Source organism: Anopheles gambiae, chromosome 3 (assembly GCF_943734735.2).
Source record: "Anopheles gambiae chromosome 3, idAnoGambNW_F1_1, whole genome shotgun sequence".
NCBI classification, from domain to species: domain Eukaryota; kingdom Metazoa; phylum Arthropoda; class Insecta; order Diptera; family Culicidae; genus Anopheles; species Anopheles gambiae.
This window is the reverse complement of record NC_064602.1, coordinates 11,175,942-11,196,195: the sequence shown is the minus strand read 5'-3', so window position 1 is coordinate 11,196,195 and position 20,254 is coordinate 11,175,942. Positions and strand designations below refer to the sequence as shown.

Genomic DNA, 20,254 nt, shown 5'->3' with positions numbered 1-20,254 from the left:
AAGTGAGAGTGAATAAACAAATTACAGTCAGAATTCAATAGTTGAACGCTTCTTAGTTGGCATGCTTTTTAGTTAAACGCTCGATTGTTGGCTCGACAGTTCAATTAAAAAGCATGCGTTTGTATAGGAAAAGGTTTTTCATTCCATTCCGTTCCGGAAAAGTGTTTAAAAATTTCACAAAAATCTCATGGCTTGCCGAGAAAAATTTCAGAATGTTTTTGTATGGAAAACCAGTAAGTTAAAACAATACAGGACAAGTTAAAACAAGAAGGACCAGCCGTCCTCTCCCTACATTGCGTGTGTTATGTATATTATTTATTACTCGTGTTTATTGTATTACCCATACCAAAGGTAGGAATAAAACACATATTATGTTTGTGCCGTACAACACGTATTATGTCTAATTTGTGCGGACACAACAAATATGAATACGAATTCAGAGAAAAACGCTACATCTATTCACACATACATTCTTCGCAAGAACAAGAAATCGGGAGAGTGTATTTCAATGCTCGCGAATGAGTACAAGCAAGTGCGGTATAGAAGATAAAGTATGAAAGTCGAGTTTTTGTTCAAGCTAGGTCCAAAATGTCTCATTGAGCGTTTCTACATACACCGAGAATGCAGCTGAGAGATGGCTGTGAGAGAATTGACAACCGGTTTCTCACGCTGGTGTGTGTAGAAGCTCTGAAAAGCGCCGAGATGAGACTTTTAAAATGATGTTGAAAAAATCCATTTTAATCGCTAAAATGAAGTCAAAAAAGTTTCTTTTACTTTTTAATAATATATCTACGATTATTAGACGGCAAAAATGCAAACTATTATTGATCGATCGCTATAAACTGCCAATTCAATATTTTCTCAGCTAAATCGTTCTTTGCATGCCGAGGAGAATTCTCTCACCGAAAATGCTGTCAGTCACTGTCAAAGCATACTGTCAGTTATTTTCTCAGCTGCATTCTCGGTGTATGTAGAAACGCTCATTGGGAATAAATTTCAAAAATCCAATTGGTTTGGAAATACTTACCAGTGTACATTGTTCGCTTGACAGTTCTCCTTGGTGAGTGTAGTTGTCTCTTTTGTACACACCATCTCGCATTCTCTTTCTCGCACACACTACCGCATACATGTTCAGCTGATGCGTATACGCGTATGCTGGTCCAAAACCCTCCCCCGTTCGGTGTATTGTGGAACACAAGATTTGAATTGCTCTTGCGCGGTACACGGACGACGGGTCTCCGTAGTTTTGTGTGTCGGCTTTGTGGGAGGGCTGTTTGCTGTCAAAAAGTTGGTCCCCGGAAGGGAAGGAAAAAAGGTTAGATTAATCGCCGATTTACATTGTCGATGGAATTGTGAAACCGGGCGCTGTGAATTCGATTGCGATGGTCCAAAAGGAAGATTGGTCTGCGGACGAGGAGCAGCTACAGTGTATTTCCGTCATCGTCGTCGTAGGGTCGTAGGGTCGTAGTGTGTTGTGTGTGTGTTTTTTGTGTCTGTGAAAAGGTAAATGCGGGCGGTGGAAGAGCTACTGCAAGAGGGCCCCCTCCACCGAGCGGAGTAGGAAGTCAAGTCTGTGGCTACTGTGTGCTTCGTCGTGTGTTGTGAAAGTGTGAAGGCTTGTTGTGTACGTGCGCGCTGTTTTGTGGTCGTGGACGGGTTGAAGAGAAGTGGTGGAAGACTGCCAGCTACAAGCGACCCAGAGATAAACCAGCGGCGGCCCCCCGACTTGTGGTTCGTTTATCAATTACTCAACGGCGCCACGGTGGTACGCAATTTCGGTCCGCAATCGGCGCTTGCAGGCGCTCCCAATCGCAACCGCACCGTGTCATCATCGAGATGGCTTTCGTGAAGGATCCCTGCGGTATTGTGTGCGTGCTGATCACCTACATGACCGTCCTGCACGCGGACTATGTGGTAACGCACTGGATAATTCTGCAAACGATGCCCAACAGGTAAGGAGCGGAGGGGGTACCGCGATGATAAGCGTTATCGAAACTTATGCACCTTTGTTTCTGCGCTTTTAATCTAATCATTCCTATCTCTTTCCACTCGCCAGCCTTTGGGCACCGTTCCATGTGGTGGCGTTCAACACGATCGTGTTCCTGCTGGCGATGGCCCACCTGAAAGCGGTCCTGCTCGATCCGGGCACCGTGCCGCTGCCCCAAATCCGGATCGACTTTTCGGACCTCCACTCGGAGAAGAACTACGGCCACGAGCGGGAAGAGTGGACGATGTGCACGCGGTGCGAGACGTACCGGCCGCCCCGTGCGCACCACTGCCGCATCTGCAAGCGGTGCATCCGCCGGATGGACCACCACTGTCCGTGGATTAACAACTGTGTCGGCGAGCGGAACCAGAAGTACTTTCTGCAGTTCCTGATGTACGTGTGTGCGCTGGCCGTGTACTCGATCGTGCTGATCGTGATTTCGTGGATGTACCCGTGCGAGGATTGCCACGCGGATGTGTCCCAGGCGCAGACGCGCATGATGCACAGCGTGCTGCTGCTGCTCGAGTCGGTCCTGTTCGGGCTGTTCGTGGTGGCGATCATGGTCGACCAGATGCACGCGATCCTGTACGACGAGACGGCGGTCGAGGCGGTACAGCAGAAGGGCCCGTACCGGATCCACCGGCCGAAGATGGCGCTGCTGGCGGAGGTCTGTGGCCGGGGGCATCCGATGCTGTGGATGCTGCCCTGCACCAGCCTCAACCGGAAGCATCACGATGTGCCGCTGCTGAGCCACGACGTTTAAAACCGCTCCCTAAACGGTCACGATGAACAGGGAGGGGAGAGAACAAAAACCGACGGCAAAAAAGGTATGCCTGGGAAACAAATTCCAATCGATGTGGAGGGGGCGGGCCGAAGCGCCAGACCAGACACACGTTTGACCCATTTGGTGTGCCTCATTTGCATTATCGTGCATTTGTGATCGCACCTTGGGCTAATTAGTTTTCCATTACCTATTATCAAGGCACCACGGTATGTGTGTGCGTGTGTTGGTGAGCGCTTGTTTATGACGGTGAGTGGCTGCCAATTTTCCCAGGCCGCAAATTCCTTCGCGTGACCAAAGACTCGGAAAACACAAACACAGGGAGAGAGAGAGAGAGAGAAAGAGAGAGCGTTGTACATGCATATTCTCGAAAGGGTTCTTCTATCGAACGACGAGCGAACCGCTTTTACGCCCAGGAAGGAAAAGCTTTCTGTTAATTTATTCGTTTCTTTATGTTTTCTTGTTCCTAAGAGGTTTTTTTTCCTTTTTTGCATTAATCCGGGCAGGAGACACTTGTAAGGCATTCTCTAAGAATGTGGTCCTATGCCACCAACAGGGAAAGGTAAACTAAGCAATAGCTAATGCAATAGCTATACAAAGCGATAACACTCAACCCACCACCCTCCTTGACAAAACCTGTCTAAAATTGATAACAAGCTAAAAAACAGTACAGCCTACCTACCTGAATTAGGTGCGAAATGGGGGAGCGTACAGCGAGCAGCAGAATTGTTCAGGAATTGATGTAAATTTGTGTACCAAAGTGAGGTAAAGGTATTTAAACTCCACGTATCTAAATAATTTTCACAGTAGTATAAGTCCCAAGGCGCTGATATTATTCGGTAACGTTGAACGAGTTCAACTAGCACCCTTCTAGTTTTGTGATAGGTTTGGTTCTTGTGTGTATAGTTTCCGGTTATTCGTTTGGTTAAGCACACACACACTGTTCTAGGTTAGTTTTTAGGAGCGATTTTTAATTAAGCTAGAAAGATGATAGTTTCGATTTATGACGTATTACCCGTTTTTTTGGTGCGTTTAAAGCGGTAGTGAAAAGCACACAAATGACCAACCAATGGTGGTTTCCTATACAATGGCAACTCTTGACCTCGTATTGAACAACAAACAATCACGAACAAATATGTAGATGCATTTTGCCCAGGTGTCGGGTTGGGTCGGGCAATCATTCTTAGAAGATACGCGCACATCCTCATCGAAATCACGCTTCACACATCACTGCCCTCAAAACTTGCACACAGAAAAACAATCCCCTCTGAAAAGTATGTTTAATTTAGCAAACAAATCAAAAGAAGAACAAAATCGCAATATCCTCGCACACTCGTCCACTCTTCAAGGCCTGCACGAGGGATCGAGATCGATTTAACCGAGCTTATAGCAGCACCTTCTAAATTGTTGATTACTTTCTACTTTCTTCGGTTCGGTTGCGTTCGTTGCAGCAAATCATTCTTAATAAGACCTTAAGAGCAGTTTCCATTTCGGAGAACGTTACAGAGGTTGTGTTTTGCCCATGTGTTTGTGTGTGTACAGTGCATATAGTATTACAAAAAAAATCGTTTCTTTAACTCGTATCGTATTAAGCAGCAGCTCGTCAGGTTAAAATAATTTAAAAGATGTAAGCCATTGTGCGGCTTTTTGTGTTTCAAACATTTTTGTGCTTCGATCTAGATTAAACCGATTCCTAAGCATCAATCCCCGCTGCACTTAGTAGATCATTTGCACAAGGAATGGGGCAATAGTAGTAGCAGTAGTAGTATAAAGTGTAGATGAGCAATATATAGGAACAAAATGCTAGACAGTGTCCATCGCGAGATCACTTTCGTACGGCTGTACATAGTTCACAATCACAACTTTACTGAGCCAATCAGTTCGAATCCCATCAGTGTAGCTTTTTTAACGACATACATACATACATACAGACTAACAACTAACTATACTGGCAGTACTATTTCCATGGTCGTATGCAATAGGAGGGGAGGGGAAAATGTGTTTGTAATACATTCAGATTTTTTTTTTACCGAGGCCCCCGTGGACACGGAGATACGGGTGCAAGAATTATACAATTAGTGACACAGATTGCATTTTTTCGCATATAATACAAAAGGTAGTAGACACACAGAGAATGGAAAATTGTGTGGAATGGAATACACAGGTATGCTTCAGCACAGGATTGTGTGGCGTGAACAAAGAGGAAGGATAAACATATGCGTCAACATTATATTTTTGTGATCCGCAAATAAATGTATCAACTGATGTGCAATTAAATGTACTGCTGTTGTTTTTTTCTGATAAGTTTCTTTAAGATATCACATTCTGTTATTTTGAAACGAAATGCGAAATTTATGTAATTAATATGCTTTTTCTGAAATTCTGAAACTCCATATCCTAACGGTTGTTTTGAATAATTACCCAAAAATACCCAATGCCACTGTGCACTTGTTCAAAATTCAAAATCAATTGTACCCATCTGCCACCTGGGCACAAAACGTGACGATTTGACAGCTCACCCAGACGGTCGCATGCTTTTGTTTACCGCCGAACCGTTTGTTTCGCGAAAAGGAAAAAAGGGTGCAACAGTGCAAGAAAAGACTCGAGTTGTGTAATGTTGCGTTTAATACGAATATGCGGTACAGCAGCATCAATAGCACCGAAATGGCCCCAACCAGCCTTTTCCCTCCTTCGGTACAGTACATTTTCCCCGCGGGAGTTCCACTACGAAACATCGGACGGTGAAAATGGCACACTGATGCATCGCTTCTCCCGGCACGTGTCCCACACGAAGCGTGATTTTACCGACACAACCAAGTGCAGCTTAAAGGTGTCCAATTTCTACCCGCTGCCGGATGTGGGCACCTACGGGCAGCAGATACGCGATCTGGCAACCGTCGATCTGGCCAAGCTGATCGCCTTTACGACTGATTTCCGCAGCAAAACGGATGTACGATCGTACACGGAAGTCGTGAACGCGCTGGACGAGGAGTGTGTGCGCCGGGTCCCGAGGGCAACGACGGGCGAGCTGTTGGAAATGTTGCACTGCTTCATGTACCTGCTGCCGAACAAAATCGCCCAGCTAAAGTCGTACCAGGCGGCCCTGCCGAAGCTGATCGAGCTGTTCGACGGTGCGGAAAATGAGCGAGACTTTCTGTCGATCGTTTTCTTCCTCGGCATGTGGAAGCGCAACAAAACGGGGGCGATGCTGATGAAGGAATTTCTGCAGCAACATCTGACCCGCTACCTCACACCGGACATGAGCCGGATGGATTTCGTCATACTGGCGAATGCAACGTACAAAACGAGTCTTCGAATGGTGGACGAATCGGATGCGTTTGGGAGCCGGCTAGTGAAGGAGATTGTTGAATTCGGGGATGGAGACGATTCGGCACTGCTGGTGACGCTGATAAAATGTGCCCGTATGAATCGGCTCGCTTCCGGGGAGATAGTGGAGAAGGTGCACTCGTTCACGGAGTCCAACATCGACAGTAAGGAGCTGGATTTCCGCGGCCTTTCGCATTTGTTCGCCTACATAGCGGACAATCGGATAAAGGACGACACGCTGGCGGGCCTGTTCGTGGAAGGATGCTGGAGCCGATTCGATGCGGAGGTGAGGAAACACGGATTCGAAACACAGTCACAATCCTGCCGGCCCAAGGATATCGCAACGTTTCTGTGGAGCTGTGCCACACTCGGTGTGCCGATCGAAACATACCCCGAAGTGAAAATGAACCTACTCGAAAAGGCAATACGGCTCAAGGTGGAAGCCGGCGAGTATCGGTACAGCTCCGATTTGCTGGTCGATACGATTCTTTCGCTGTGGATTTGTGACCGTAAATCGATCGCCCTCTTTCGGTTGCTGTTCAAAGATAAAGCGCTGGTGCAGAACCTTCGGAAGGAGCGTGCCAAGCTGGAATCGCGCAAGGATTTGCTGCTTACCTGTGCGGAAATCGATTTGCCCGATGCGTGGGACATAATTAAATCGGTACGCAAACCTTCGGCTGATGCATTTGCGCTGGATCGTGCGGCGCCCGAGTTTCTGGTACGGCCTGGGCTGAAGAAAGTGGCCGAATGTTTGCACCGGTTAAAGGAAACGAAACAAATTCCGATCGTGGCGATACATTTCAATGCACCAGTGAAGCATTTAAACATAGCGGGGATTCTGGTAAAGTTGGCTGGTGGTGAGGTGAAGAATGTGGACGTTCTTGATGAGCGGCACTGTCTGAGCGATCGGGAATCGCCCGTGGGGCTCATGAAGCTGAAAGCACGAATACTGGAAGATAAGGGCATCGCCGGAGGAATGGTGAGTTGGACTAGACTTTGTAGTCTAAATAAAAATAATAATAATTGTTATATTTTTTCTGTAGGTTAATATCTGCAGGCACGAGACGGCAGAAGCTTTGGAGGAGGAGCTTAGAAGGATATTGCTAGAGCCAAAGGAACAAAGATGAGCGAGTTTAGGGAAAGCTAGTAGAACAATAAAACACCCAAAGCATCCTGGAGCAGTTCCCGGGTCAACTTACCAAAAGCTTCCGTTTATCTTGACACGCTTCGGAGCTTATTCTTAGAGCGAAAATGATTCGTTTAGTTCACTCACACTCTTTCATGTATTTACCAATTCTTATTCGTGTAATTGTTTAATCCCACCTTACAACACCTAATTGCACACGCAAAATGCACACCGCATCAGCCCGGCGGCTGCGGTTCTTTTTTAACCGATGAAGTTGACCACGACCAGGTGCAAAATTATGTGCGCAAACACAAAGTCGGCAAAGCCACGCTCGGGCGAGATTCCCAAAAACTGTTCCTTGTTCTGGGGGTTCGACTGCAGGCGGAGGCACACTGGAATGAAGGGGAGTGCAATTGGGCAAAGAAAACATTAGCCCGTGTTGGCAACAGGGCAATGATAACAACACGGCGCTATCGCGTTACGTACCACCCAGCACGAAGCAGCTCACCGTGCTGATGAACCCGGCCAGGAACGAGTTGAACGGGAATGTTCCAACGAGGCAGCAGTAAACAAACTGCGTGATGCCGGTCAGCAGAATGTACAGCAAGTAGGCGTCGACGATCTTCAGCTTCTTGGGCGTTTTGTGCGCGTACTCGTCGTAGAACTTGTACAGCACTTCCGTGAGGTTCTTCATGGTGGAGAGCGTTGGCTTTGGCCGCTGGACACGGATGCGGAGCGAGCAATTAGCACGTAAAAAGGAATGTGTGAGGCCGTGCGTAGATCTTTCCGATTGGAATTGAGATTTTTGTGTTGTATTTATGTGACGTGTGCCTTTCCCGGTTGACAGCGCAGAGCAAAACGGGTGAGTGTATACCAGCGATTTCAGTTCTCAAAGCCGCAGGGCATGGAACTGAACATTTTAATTTAAAATTCGAATAAAAATTTATTTTCAAAACTGTGTAGCGTAGGACAACATTAACAATAAAATGACCCATATCTATTAGGCTGAATTTGCTCAATTTTTATAAATTTTCAGTTTTTAAGTTTATTTTCCTGTACACCAATCGACGGCAGGTCTCGGCACCACAGCCTCATCGCGTCCGAAGGGCAAGGCATTCTGTCAAAAAAGGTGCCATACAAAGTTGGGACTTGAGGAGCGCCAGACGTACGGACCGCGCAGCAGGCGAACCAACGATAAAAACAGTGGAAAATTTGTGTACATTTTCCCTTCGCCAAAGGGATGCAAAGTGTTTTCGGGTGCGTTTTGTATTTTCTACCACGTGTTGGCCTCTCTTCAAAGTGTCTCATTGAAGCTTTTATATAGAAAAGGAAGAAAATCAAAAGGCTGTCTTGTGCGTGTTCATTGTTTGTGTCCCGTACATTCCTACGCAGTGCACCCCCCCCCCCCCCCTTTGTTGCGATATTGCGAAGTGATTGCAATATCGTTTATCTCTTTGTGATTTTTGCCTAAACCACCAAAAGGCACTATCGGCAAGATAACAGCTGTTTGTGGAAGCTTTCTATTTATTCACAACTCGAGTGTGTGTGTGCATTTTTCTGTGTGCTTCGAGAATGGTTGTGCTGTTGTGCTGGTAAAAGTGTTTCGCGTGCGTCTTGTTTTGTTGTGCGTCCTTGTGCTTGTGTTGTGTTCAACCAGCGCCACAGAAGGGCTTTGCGCGAGAAGAAAGAAATACTTTTGTTTATTTTTTTCCTATTGGAAGCTCAACAACTATGGAAGATTTCACGCCGCTGATCAATCTACAGGTAGGTAGGATAGGTTTCCATTTCCTGACCCTTTCAGATGCAATCGATTTTCATCCCAACTAGGTTTTCCGTCGCTTTTTTTACCCCGCTTTCGGGCAGGGTAGCGGCAACACAACATTTCACATTTTGCCACCTGCACCAAAGCATGCCCTGGTGGTGTTCGATGACGCGATATTGTTTGGTTGTCACTAGAAAAGGGCATCGCCCTTTCGTGGTGCGGTGGAAAAGGGGGTAGAAAAACACGGCAACCGGGAGGGAAACCCTCCTCGGAAAAGCTTACATAAATTATATAATCCACGTGTGCATCCGCTGCCTGGTTTGGCTCTATTTATACCCACGTGCAATTCGTGCGAATGCATCGGCGATAGAGAGAGGATTCCTTCTGCTGTCAGTTTTCTGTTAAATTTCTTATGGTTTTTCTGTTTGTTTCTTTTATTTTCATTTATTTCTTTTTAGTTGAATGATTAAAATTCTTACTACAGCGAACCGTTCGAACCGTGTAGCAAGCGCACTAACAAACGAAAGACAAAAAGTTCGTGATAGCAATGCAGAGAAAAGGGAAGATTGCTGCAGAAACCGGCAAACAGAGTAAAATTGCAGATAACTAGGCAACTGTGTGTGTGCGCCTTTCAGCTGCTACTTCGATTGTAACAAGCGCCAGAAAACGCCTGTTGACTCATAGCGCGCACAGCAGCATCCAGCAAGTTGGTGAACTTTGGTGCAGTTGCACCACGGACTGCACAGGCTACCACCACCCACCCCACCCAAAAGGCCGGAAAAGGAACTTCGTTTCAGTGCAGTGCAGTGCAGAAACGCGCGAATAATACGAGGAAGCAGATAAACCCGCATAATTGTGCTTCAACCGGCGACGAGTGGAATTAATTGTTTGTAAGTTTTGTCCCGTTTTGTTACCTATTGCTTTTTTCATTTTGTTCGGTTTGTCTTTATGTCTGCACTTGGTTTTTTTTCAATTGTTCCTTTTTGTTTGCCTTCGTTTGTGTGAGCATCTTTGTACCAAGCACGAAGGATTAAAGCCATTAAATTTGTGCACAGTACCTGTATGAACTCCACAATGCACATGCACTGAATAATTTCACAGTTTTGGCCTTAACATCTAAATAACTTTATATTATAAATTATGAATCACAGTACTCTCTTTCCTGTCCCAATACCATCACACAGAATCCATGGCAAAGCCCGCACGATTTGAAGTTAATTTGTACGCTTCGATAGGGGCTCAGCCTCCTTACCCAAAGGGCAACCGATGATGGCCTGCCCTACTGAGTGCTACTACTGCATCGATAACCGTACCCTGACCGGGTGGGCCGGTCGGCAAGCCACGCATGTAGCGGCTGATGTCATAATCGGTTTAAGGCCATTGAAATCAACGCTTTGCACGTGAACGGTGGTACCATTTATGGCCAATTTCAATGAATCGATGTAATGCCCAAAGTCACCGCAAATAGATGAAAAACGGAAGATTTGGATGGATTGTGTGTGTGCGTGGGATGGAAAACATTTTCCTCAGTATATTGTGAAAGAGATGAAAGCAACTTTCTGAAAGTGAAATTATTTATCTTCGTCTTCCCATCTGCCGCATTATTCTACAGCCCCCAACACCGAAACCCGTTTCCAGGGCGAGGCAAGAAGTGTTTTGGGTGCGGATGTGTGATGTACGACCAAATCGCACAAGACCGGAAGGATGGACAGTAGTGTGTGTGTTCGGGAGGGATGAGCAACGAGAAAAAGGAAGCAAAACTCACACAATCTTATCTTGTTGGGCAAAAGTGAATGTCTAGAGCCACCGCTCCGAAGGTTCTGTGGCTTGTAAAAGCATCAGCCCGCTCGGCCAAACCCCTTTTGGCCCGCAAACGAACCCCGTGGTGTCGATGTATGAATACAAATGAGAAGCTTAGCACACCGTGCTAGGGGTAGAAACGACCTGTGGACGGATTGTAGACACACAGCATCATCTTGCCCGTTTCCCGATGGCCACCGGAACAGGCAGGTCTGTGATAAATAGAGGGAACGTGCTGCTAACAGAACAGCAGTATTAATTGGGTGTGCTCGTGTGCAGCCTGAATGTGCTAAGTAATTTGATCCTTGTTCTGCAGCAAACAGCTCTAACCATAGCAAACGGCAAAAGAAAAAAATTGCATGAAGGTGATATTGCTACTGATGGCGATGGACAGGGTTTATTAGTTGTGGGAGAGTGGGTTAGTTGCTTCGCATGAAGCACGGTATGGTTCAAACAGCTTCACTTCAGGGAAGCAGCGAATGATTCATTTTGTTTATTTTTCTGGATAATTTTTAGTTACCATTTCCCTTTGTTTCATTCTAGCGAGGAAACAAATATGTGAAAAAGGTTTTCTATTTGTCTGAAACATGCTGAAACTCAATAGAAACTTGTGTTGTTATGGTGAAGTTGTTGCTGCTTTGCAAAAACATAGAATCTGACCTTTAAGAGCAAACGAACGTTCCGACACGTGGCATACGCAAGACAAAAAAAAAGCCGCCAATATAACGGCCAGAGCCCGCCGCTTATCAGGTTAGCAAAAGGGCGTATAATGTCCGTAATTCGTTCTACATTTTGTTTGTCTCATCTTCAGAAAACTTTTCAACCGGGCAGCACCCAACAAAAAAAGAATCATCGTTTGAAATTAAATCACTTTGAACACGTCATACGCAGCCGGTCGCGGACCGCCGTTGTTGTTGTTGTTGTTGCTGCGTCGAATCAGACCATTATTGGTTCTATGAACTTTATTGGACATTCTTTTCTTTTTTGTTACACTGCCCGTTACAGGCACGCAAGCGTACCCCGGCAAGCACTTCGCGTCACATCAGCTGAGCGCGATAAGGCCCCAAAATCTCGCACTAATTGAACCGTCAAACAGTGATGGTGCTGGTTTCTGAGGGTTTCGTGTTTTTGCTTACCATGTGTTGGGTAGAAATAGCTCAACCGAACGTATACAATTAGCTAAGGTTCAATGCAATGTGCAGCCGCTTTGATGTTGCTGCTAGTAATTATTAACGAATTTGCTTCATATTAAGATTTCAGATAGTGTCACATCAGGACAGAGTGGGCGGCTTTGTAATTAGGGCTCTTACTTTTTGCGAATTTTGTGGTAATCTTCTTTCGTGGGCGGAATACTACAGAAGCACTCTCCTTGAAAGAGAGCATCTTTCGGCCACTGAAATGATCCTTCAGAATGGTCTAAAAGTACATCAATGGTATTAAAGTGTGCCTACCTTCAAGCTGACTATGAAATGGTCCAAATGATGGTGTTAGGGGCAAACACTACGCCGTTGAAGCATACAGTAAAGACGTGAAAATACTACACCATTACAGCAGCGTGAAGAGGGAATGCTTTACTGGCATAGCAACACGTATTCAATGTAGTTTTTCATAACTGAAGCGCGCGTGTGTGTGTGGGAGTCACTCTGGAATGAGGGTTGGTCTGTGTGTGATAAAAAGGCGCTAACCGTTTTTACCCTCCAGCATCCGCAAAGAGGCTTTTGAGGGATATGATGTGAAGAAATCGAGATACATATAGCATCCCAACAGGGGCAACACGTCAAAAAGAATATTTAATAGGCGCTTGTCCAATTGAGGTTGCTGGTTTATTTGCTCTATTTCTATTGGACATCAGCAAGCACAATGGCCATAACTTATTTCCGGTGACATGACACAAAGCTCATTTTATCTTTTCATTTCCGTGGGTGAGACAAATCAGACACAGTCCGACGAGTGAGTGAAGAAAATATGAACCTTATCTAACACGTGTCACACACGGGGCTTCTTTGAATCCTAAAACTCAACTGCAGTACCCATTTTTCACTTAAATAAGCTCTTTTTTCTTTTCAAGTGATTTGAACGCTTCGCACGGAAAACCGGCTTTAAGCTGCTTTAAAGCTTCCACCCCCAAAAAAATGCCCCATTCTTGCGAACTTCTCGCGGTAGACGACATAGCAAGATAACCACGATTGCTGCTTGGCATTCCGACTGTCCTGCCGGAACACTACGAATGTGGCACGGAATTTGCGAGATACATTTCTTCTCGCAGAGTGAACCTTCCGACACTGCCTACAGATATGTTGGGCAGGGAACAGAATGTAATTTTGTTCGTTTCGTTGGCACTGTTGGTTGCACTGTCGGTTAAATCTTTTCCTTGGTCCCTAGCCGCTTTTAGCAGAAGGATCGATTTTTGAGAGCTAAAAATTAATTTCGGTCGCATTTGTTGTGCCCAAATATTTACCTTTCATTTTATTTCAGCTGCGTGTGGGTGTGTGCGCGCGATTGACCGAGAATTTGTTCTTTTGTCACATAATTTTAAAATTAGGCTTTAAGTGGTTGTTTGGAGCGTTTTAGTATTGTTTTGCTTTGTATCCTTTTTGCTCTGTCGACTGTTTGCTTAGTACATCCCAGCCGGCACACTCCCTCCTCATGTCGGACCCGCTTATCAGTACAGTGGTGTGTTTGGTTGTGGCCTGGTTGAAAAATGCGCACAGGAAAACCATCAACCCGGCCTGGCTCCTGTTTCTGCTGTATCTCCGTCCACTGCCTTATCATTATGCTTAGCATAAACATGCGTCCGTTAGGACGGGCTGCGTTAGGGCCTGCTGTTTATGTAGGACAAATAGAATCGCAACATAAAGAAAAGCGATTTAACAGAAGGGCGGGATACCGGCTTTACCTGGCCCGAAAGTCCCCTGCAGGGTAGAGATTGTACGGCTGCCACCGGCTGCCTGAACAGCGTTCCAATCGGGGTGGAAAATTTCCATTCCTCCTGCCTTTTGCGTGAGCACGTGTGTGTGTGTGTGTGGGTGTATGGCTAGTAGAGAGTGGAAAATTCCTTGACCCTTGAAGAAACGATAACACATATCATTTGTTTGAAAAGAAATTGTTTAAAGTAATTACAAATGTTGTTCATTTCTGTACCCACGTGATAACAGTAATCTGTCATAGAGAGGAATTGAAAATGGAATTTTTTCCATGTTTGGTACTTCCTTGACTCTTTCTAATGGGAAATGAACTTCCTATGTTGATAAATGGACTCAATGGCACTCTTTTTGGACTAGCTCCTTGTTCCAATTCCAATTAGATTTTTGTTCAACAAGGATGCTATAGAGTCCAATTCCTATTACATTAAGTTCATTTCACTTAAGAAAGAATCAATAAAGTGTCCCACAGCTATTAGAACTACTAGAAAACCCTATAAACAGTTTGCACCCAACAATTCAAGCGTTTTTTGTCAAATTACGTGCACTATTTTCATTCCATTCAATCTGTGTGTACTTTCACCTCAATTTATTCACATTTTGGCACATATTATACCTCTCATGATCTTCAAATTACTGTTTAAAGCCATTTTTTCATATTAAAAAGCAGAATTTTTACCAAAAACGCCTCTAACATGCCATCACTCTTCTCTCTGTCTCCCATTCCCAGGGCGCACGAAAGATGAAAAATGAACGCGAACCCCTCCTTGGACATGCGGCCGACGGTGGTAGCAACGGATCCGGCTTGGACGTCGCCGAACACCAGCGGCTCCTTGCCCGTCCCGATCTGCGCAGCTCACCGGAAAACATGATCGTCGACCCATCGAACGATACGGACAGCTTGGTGTCCAAAGAAGACCCGACGTACGGTTCCTCCTCCGGCGAACCGTACGAACCGTCGATGCACCGTACGCTCGAGCATCCCACCACCAACCTGGACACGATGATCCATCTGCTGAAGGGTAACATCGGCACCGGCATCCTCGCAATGCCGGACGCGTTCAAGCACGCCGGCCTGTACGTCGGTCTGTTCGGCACGCTGTTCATGGGCGCCGTCTGCACCCACTGCATGCACATGCTGGTGAACTGTTCGCACGAGCTGTGCCGGCGGCTGCAGGTCCCTTCGCTCAGCTTCGCCGACGTGTGCCAACGGGCGTTCGAGTCGGGCCCGATCGGGCTGCGGCGCTACTCGAAGCTGGCGACGAATCTGATCAACATGTTTCTGGTAATAACGCAGCTCGGCTTTTGCTGCGTGTACTTTGTGTTCGTGGCGGCCAATTTGCGTGAAGTGATTGCGCACTACTTCTTCGATCTGCACACGCGCATCTATCTGCTGCTGCTGCTCATCCCGATGGTGCTGCTGAATTTGGTGAAGAATTTAAAGTACCTCACACCGATCTCGCTGATTGCCGCGCTACTTACGGTTACGGGTATGTTGTAGCGTTGTTTGTTGAGAGTTTCAGTGAAGTAATATCTGTTGTTTTCTTTTCTGTAGGTTTGTCCTGTACCTTTTACTACATGCTGCAGGATTTGCCCAACACGCACACCGTCAAGCCGTACTCGTCCTGGGCACAGCTGCCGCTATATTTCGGGACAGCGATTTACGCGTTCGAGGGCATCGGCATGGTACTGCCGCTGGAGAACAACATGAAAACACCGGAAGACTTTGGCGGCTGGTCGGGTGTGCTCAACACGGGCATGGTGATTGTCGCCTGCCTCTACACAGCGGTCGGCTTCTTCGGCTATCTTAAGTACGGCGATTCGGTTAAGGGCAGCATCACGCTTAATCTTCCCGGCGACGAGTTGTATGTATTTTCGTTCACGATAGTTTAAAGTTCGGTCGAACGTTGCTTAATTTCCCCACCCCTTTCATTTCCAGCATTGCCCAGCTGGTGCGCATCATGATGGCGCTGGCCATCTTTTTCTCCTACTCGCTACAGTTCTTCGTGCCGATGTCGATACTGAATCCGCACATACGCCGCCGGCTCCACACGGAACAGTCGCGGCTGATCGGCGAATATCTTGCGCGCGTTTCACTCGTCGTGTTTACGTTCATCCTCGCCGCGATGATACCGAACCTGGGCGCGGTGATTTCGCTCGTGGGAGCGGTTAGCAGCTCGACGCTGGCACTGATCTTTCCGCCGCTGATCGAAATCGTTACCTTCTGGCCGGACAAGCTCGGCCGACACTACTGGGTCCTGTGGAAGGACATTGCAATAATGGTGTTCGGCATACTTGGCTTCATCTTTGGCACGTACACAAGCGTGGCGCAAATATTGAACCCGGATTTGGTTTAAAGGTGCGCCCGGCCATTGCCATTCGATACGATCATCAAACCACAGGGATATGCAATCGTGTACATTGAGGCGTATGTATTGTGTGTGTGTATTTGTTTGTTTGTTTTGTTTTGTTTTGTTTTCGAGCAATTTATTTGATATTGTGTAGTTGTGCGTGAGATGCGTGCATAAAAAAGGGTCATCATGTGTGTATTTGTGTACGAACATAATAATACGCTTTGAACAAAGGAAAGGTTCACAAAGTATCAGTTTAGGTTACTTCAATGGGCAGTCACCACACACATTAAAGGAGTTAAATATAAAATTAAAATAATAATTGTAAGGTTGGAAGGAAGGTTGGAAGGTTGACACCATTCAAGCGATACAATTACCATAAATCCCATAAACATTGTAACAATCCCCAAACTCCGGTTGATTCAAGTACCAGCTCGACCTATCTGTAACAAAACAAAATCCACCTTACCATGTGTGTAATGTAACGTTCCAGTGTGTAGCAAATGCTTCCAATCCAACCTGTAAAACGGTTGAGGCATAACAAAAAGTGGCTGAACTGAATATACAACATACAAATGATAATAACGATAGCAACATTTCCCATAAGCAACAACTCACAACTGCAACACAAAGCGGTGATGCCTAATTTAACCAATCGCCAAAGTGATGGAACATGTAAGCGCATGACAATAATATTTACTCGAACGAATGTGTACGGTTAAGGGAGTGAAGCAATGCACTGAGCGAATGGAAAACAAGTGAACAGAGCAATTTGTTCCACTTAGTAATAGAAAGCAACATCAATCGATGGTGATAATACTGTAAAAAAAACTACAACTAAGTTTAGTGCAGATAACCTAAGCTCTCCTCTCCAAGCCTAACCACTTGGGATGGGGGAAGGGAGCATCGTGGATAGCATTTAGGTGTGATTTTCGTTTGGCGTTTGGCAATAGCGGCATCTTTATGCAAAAAGCGCTCAAAACCTCCTCCAAAAATCTTTAGTCGTTTAGCAACTAGTGCTAATTACTGTACGAAAAAAAGGCTGTTCACCGTTTTGTTTCATTCTTCGTAAGGTTAACCAGTTTGTGGGTGGAAGATGGCCTGCATATAAGCGCCAGCATTATTAATTTGTAAGCGCATGAATGAATACGTAGACGATTAAATATAATAATTCTTCTACAGTTGGGGTGGAAGGAGTATATTGCAGGACATTGATATCTGTTAACTACTTTCTCTACTCTATGTAAACTGTTTTGTTTGTAGAAAATTAGTTTGTTTGAGAGAGTAACACGCGAAGGAATATCCCAGTTTCGGGACCATGAACGAATTTAGCAACGAAAACACATGGGGAATGGAACATTGGTTTATACTCGTTTACAATTCTACTCGTTCTCTTCCAATTAGGTAATTTTCAACTAACGCTAGACAATAATGAGCGATCTTGAAGCTGTATGTTGTTAAAATTTCACTCCTATATATGTAAAGTTTATTTTGTTTCTTGTTTTATTTGCACTTTCCCCTTACCCACTCCCCTTCATAAGCATTAGCAGCCAGATCGGTATAAGTAGCCGAACTTAAAGTAAACGTCTTATCCACAATGCTTAGTATCATATTATTCCAATTGCCCTTAGCTACAACACGTGTAGGAGGACACATTTAAAGTACGTTGCGCAAGCGCATGCGCAATACAGGGTTTTCCAGGGATTCTCATAGTTGTGGGACACTTCCTTGACTCTTTCTTATGCGAAGTGAACTTCATATGTTGGAAATTGGACTCTATGGCGCCCTTTTTGGACAGGTGCCTTGGAAATTCCAATTGGATGTGTCCAACAAGGGTGCTATAGAGTCCAATTCCCATTACATTAAGTTCATTTCATGTAGGAAAGAGTCTATATAGTGTCCCACAGCTACGAGAACTCCTGGAAAACCCTGTATCATCAATATCAGCGTTTCACTGTTTCGTTCCTTTCGTTCGACGACTGGCAACAAGTGGGCAATGTAACGTAATGGAACACTATAAATAAACCGAATGTGCGAATGTTTGCCATTATGTAGGTGATGATGGAATGATAAAGTAAAGCTCCTCCCGGTTTCCCTCCGCATACGGTCAGTCCGTTGAGGCTACCAGCTCACCAGCACACATCCTTATCCGATATCAACGTGTTCAGTGTTTTTTGTGTTACTATCCTATTTAACCAAAGGAAGAGAAGAAAGGCAAAGGAAAGGATTAGGAGATGAGCAGAGAGGGGGGAAAAACCATGCGTAGGGAATCTAGCAAGTGTCTACATTAGGCTACAGGCGTGTACGTGTTGCGTATCCGTTCTTATTATTCCAGGACAGCAGAGGAAAGACACACATACACTAAATAGACATTTGGATTTGCTATCCGTGTAACCGACGATAATAAAATATACAATTTTAACTAACTATTTTAATAATTAACTCGGCTGCGTTCGTTCAATAAGAGGAAAACCATCCAAAAGCATTTCAAAATTTACCTCATAATGTGCGTCGGAATGGCGGACGTGTACAGCACGCACAGGACGTTGCTGCCTTCGATCAGTGCGTGACATTTGTGGTAGTCGGAGCACCAGTACTGCTCGAGATTCATCACCCGATCGCCTTCCCGCAGCGTATCCTCCATCACGTCCACCGACTGATGAAAGAACGATCGCAGTATGTCCAACCGGTGGGCCGATGAGCCGCCAGAGATGGTACCCGATCGCGCCTTACCCCCCGGGGCATTGTTTAGTGCCGGTACGCCGCCCCGCGACATCACATACTTGGCGTGCTCGCGATTCAGCAACAAAAAGCCCAAAATGTGCGCATCCAGCTCAACGCTTGCGGGGAAACTTTTCGGGTACTTCTGTTCCGCCGCAATCAGCACGTCCAGTTCGCTCATCCAAAATTGCTGGCTCATCCCCTGCAGCACATCGTACTTCGGTTCGGCACCGCACAGCGCACAGATGCTGACACCCTGCGTCAGTGGAATGCTGATGAAGCGGTACGCAATGCTGGGCGACTTTTTGGGCAAATAGACGGGCACATCCTGCTGGATCGTGCTGGACGCGTTCAGCAGCAGCATCAGCAGCTTCCGATCGATCACGTCCAAATCCCACCAGCCCTCGGTACCGCAGGCGATCCGCTGCCGCACCATGATCGCACAGAAGGGCGAACCGATCTGCACGCTGAACTCGTTCAGCTTCGTCAGCATGCCCATGCTTTCGGAGCACAGGATGCAGTCGACGTACCGGAAGAGATCGGTCTCGACCACCTCCAGCAGCTGGTCGATCAGTGGGTAGTAGTTTTTAAGCTCCCGCTTGAACCGATCGATGTTCTTAATCTTCTTGATCGACTGTATGCCGACGCAAAACACCATCGCCTGGTAGGAGTAATCCAGCAGATGGCGAAGCGTCTTCTCGGTGATGTCCCTCGCAATGCCGATCATGACGATCGTACCCTCGAACTCTTTCCACATGATCATGCTGTCCTCGAGGTAGGTGATCGGCAGATCGACACCTTGCGATTTGCAGAACATGTGAACGCCATTCAGCGAGGCAATGGTGGAAAAGGGAAGCTGTGGATTGAGTAAATCTTTGTATTAGATCGGTGACGATCGGCGGGTTGGTTGATCGGTTCGTGGTTTGAACGTACGGTTTCGCTGTCACCTCTTTTCTTTGAGTAAATCGGCACACCACCATCCGAGGTGAGGCACATTAAGTGAATAGACATGGTGTTTTATGTTAACTTTAAAGATTATTTGTTCCGGTAGTAAAAAAAAGTATTTGAGATAAAAAATAAAATAAATAATAACTGATGACGTTTGTAAACATAAACAACCCGACTGTGAGGGCTCCAAGAAGAGGTACGATCATTATGTGCCGTTTGACAGCTGAAACTGCCGAAAGTGACAAACAACAAACTTGCACGCAACTTGAGCCATTAATCATTTTTAAAACACTTTTAGATCTAAACAGATATAATTGAGGAAAATATGTGGGTTAATGAGTTAAAGAATTTAATAAAGTTCGAAATGTAGCAACAGGACGCACTTGCAAGATAAATTTGAATGCGGTCGTGTAAATTCTTGAAAGTTGATTTTTGTTTTACGCAGAACTTATTTGATTTTTGTTAATTCAAATTTTGAATGAGCTTGAGCTTATAAAATGTCGAGAAAACCCAGAATTGCAGTGAAATTA

At 45.7% G+C, this 20,254-nt stretch overlaps 5 protein-coding genes across 6 annotated transcripts; 3 read left to right on the top strand and 2 right to left on the bottom strand.

Annotated features, from left to right (window-relative positions):
• The first annotated feature begins 1,155 nt into the window (after positions 1 to 1,155).
• On the top strand, positions 1,156 to 5,045 carry LOC1277479 (palmitoyltransferase ZDHHC3-A). Its single transcript, XM_316952.4, has 2 exons — positions 1,156 to 1,952; positions 2,057 to 5,045. Exons 1-2 carry the CDS (start codon positions 1,837 to 1,839, stop codon positions 2,748 to 2,750), a joined length of 810 nt encoding a protein of 269 aa, XP_316952.3. The 5' UTR covers positions 1,156 to 1,836; the 3' UTR covers positions 2,751 to 5,045.
• A 233-nt stretch (positions 5,046 to 5,278) lies between these two features.
• On the top strand, positions 5,279 to 7,299 carry LOC3291731 (uncharacterized). The gene is made up of 2 exons (XM_554948.4): positions 5,279 to 7,074; positions 7,139 to 7,299. Exons 1-2 carry the CDS (start codon positions 5,383 to 5,385, stop codon positions 7,220 to 7,222), a joined length of 1,776 nt encoding a protein of 591 aa, XP_554948.4. The 5' UTR covers positions 5,279 to 5,382; the 3' UTR covers positions 7,223 to 7,299.
• A 55-nt stretch (positions 7,300 to 7,354) lies between these two features.
• LOC1277437 (dolichyl-diphosphooligosaccharide--protein glycosyltransferase subunit DAD1) lies at positions 7,355 to 8,844 on the bottom strand. The gene is made up of 2 exons (XM_316953.4): positions 7,708 to 8,844; positions 7,355 to 7,613 (listed from the first exon to the last, which is right to left on the bottom strand). Exons 1-2 carry the CDS (start codon positions 7,913 to 7,915, stop codon positions 7,483 to 7,485), a joined length of 339 nt encoding a protein of 112 aa, XP_316953.2. The 5' UTR covers positions 7,916 to 8,844; the 3' UTR covers positions 7,355 to 7,482.
• Positions 8,845 to 8,850: 6 nt separating this feature from the next.
• LOC1277439 (proton-coupled amino acid transporter-like protein CG1139) lies at positions 8,851 to 18,497 on the top strand. 2 transcript variants are annotated; one of them, XM_316954.5, is made up of 4 exons: positions 8,851 to 8,985; positions 14,435 to 15,194; positions 15,260 to 15,569; positions 15,644 to 18,497. In XM_316954.5, the coding sequence occupies exons 1-4, from the start codon at positions 8,953 to 8,955 to the stop codon at positions 16,059 to 16,061; spliced, it is 1,521 nt and encodes a 506-aa protein (XP_316954.5). In that variant the 5' UTR covers positions 8,851 to 8,952; the 3' UTR covers positions 16,062 to 18,497. The 2 variants fall into 2 exon arrangements, with proteins under 2 accessions (XP_316954.5, XP_061510511.1); XM_061654527.1 differs by lacking the exon at positions 8,851 to 8,985 and adding an exon at positions 9,447 to 9,873.
• On the bottom strand, positions 16,161 to 19,903 carry LOC1277488 (protein fuzzy homolog). The gene is made up of 3 exons (XM_316955.4): positions 19,710 to 19,903; positions 18,554 to 19,632; positions 16,161 to 18,242 (listed from the first exon to the last, which is right to left on the bottom strand). Exons 1-3 carry the CDS (start codon positions 19,785 to 19,787, stop codon positions 18,185 to 18,187), a joined length of 1,215 nt encoding a protein of 404 aa, XP_316955.3. The 5' UTR covers positions 19,788 to 19,903; the 3' UTR covers positions 16,161 to 18,184.
• Between the last annotated feature and the right edge of the window lie 351 nt (positions 19,904 to 20,254).

Excerpts from the sequence above, each read along its gene's own strand:
- LOC1277479 (XM_316952.4), top strand. The coding sequence starts at position 1,837 with ATGGCTTTCGTGAAGGATCCCTGCGGTATTGTGTGCGTGCTGATCACC. Across the intron at positions 1,953-2,056 it reads CTGCAAACGATGCCCAACAG|CCTTTGGGCACCGTTCCATG; the intron begins GTAAGGAGCGGA and ends TCCACTCGCCAG.
- LOC3291731 (XM_554948.4), top strand. The coding sequence starts at position 5,383 with ATGTTGCGTTTAATACGAATATGCGGTACAGCAGCATCAATAGCACCG. Across the intron at positions 7,075-7,138 it reads AGGGCATCGCCGGAGGAATG|GTTAATATCTGCAGGCACGA; the intron begins GTGAGTTGGACT and ends TTTTTTCTGTAG.
- LOC1277437 (XM_316953.4), bottom strand. The coding sequence starts at position 7,915 with ATGAAGAACCTCACGGAAGTGCTGTACAAGTTCTACGACGAGTACGCG. Across the intron at positions 7,614-7,707 it reads GAGCTGCTTCGTGCTGGGTG|TGTGCCTCCGCCTGCAGTCG; the intron begins GTACGTAACGCG and ends CCTTCATTCCAG.
- LOC1277439 (XM_316954.5), top strand. The coding sequence starts at position 8,953 with ATGGAAGATTTCACGCCGCTGATCAATCTACAG. Across the intron at positions 8,986-14,434 it reads CGCCGCTGATCAATCTACAG|GGCGCACGAAAGATGAAAAA; the intron begins GTAGGTAGGATA and ends TCCCATTCCCAG. Across the intron at positions 15,570-15,643 it reads AATCTTCCCGGCGACGAGTT|CATTGCCCAGCTGGTGCGCA; the intron begins GTATGTATTTTC and ends TTTCATTTCCAG.
- LOC1277488 (XM_316955.4), bottom strand. The coding sequence starts at position 19,787 with ATGTCTATTCACTTAATGTGCCTCACCTCGGATGGTGGTGTGCCGATT. Across the intron at positions 19,633-19,709 it reads AAAGAGGTGACAGCGAAACC|CTTCCCTTTTCCACCATTGC; the intron begins GTACGTTCAAAC and ends CTCAATCCACAG. Across the intron at positions 18,243-18,553 it reads ATTCCGACGCACATTATGAG|GATAGTAACACAAAAAACAC; the intron begins GTAAATTTTGAA and ends TTGGTTAAATAG.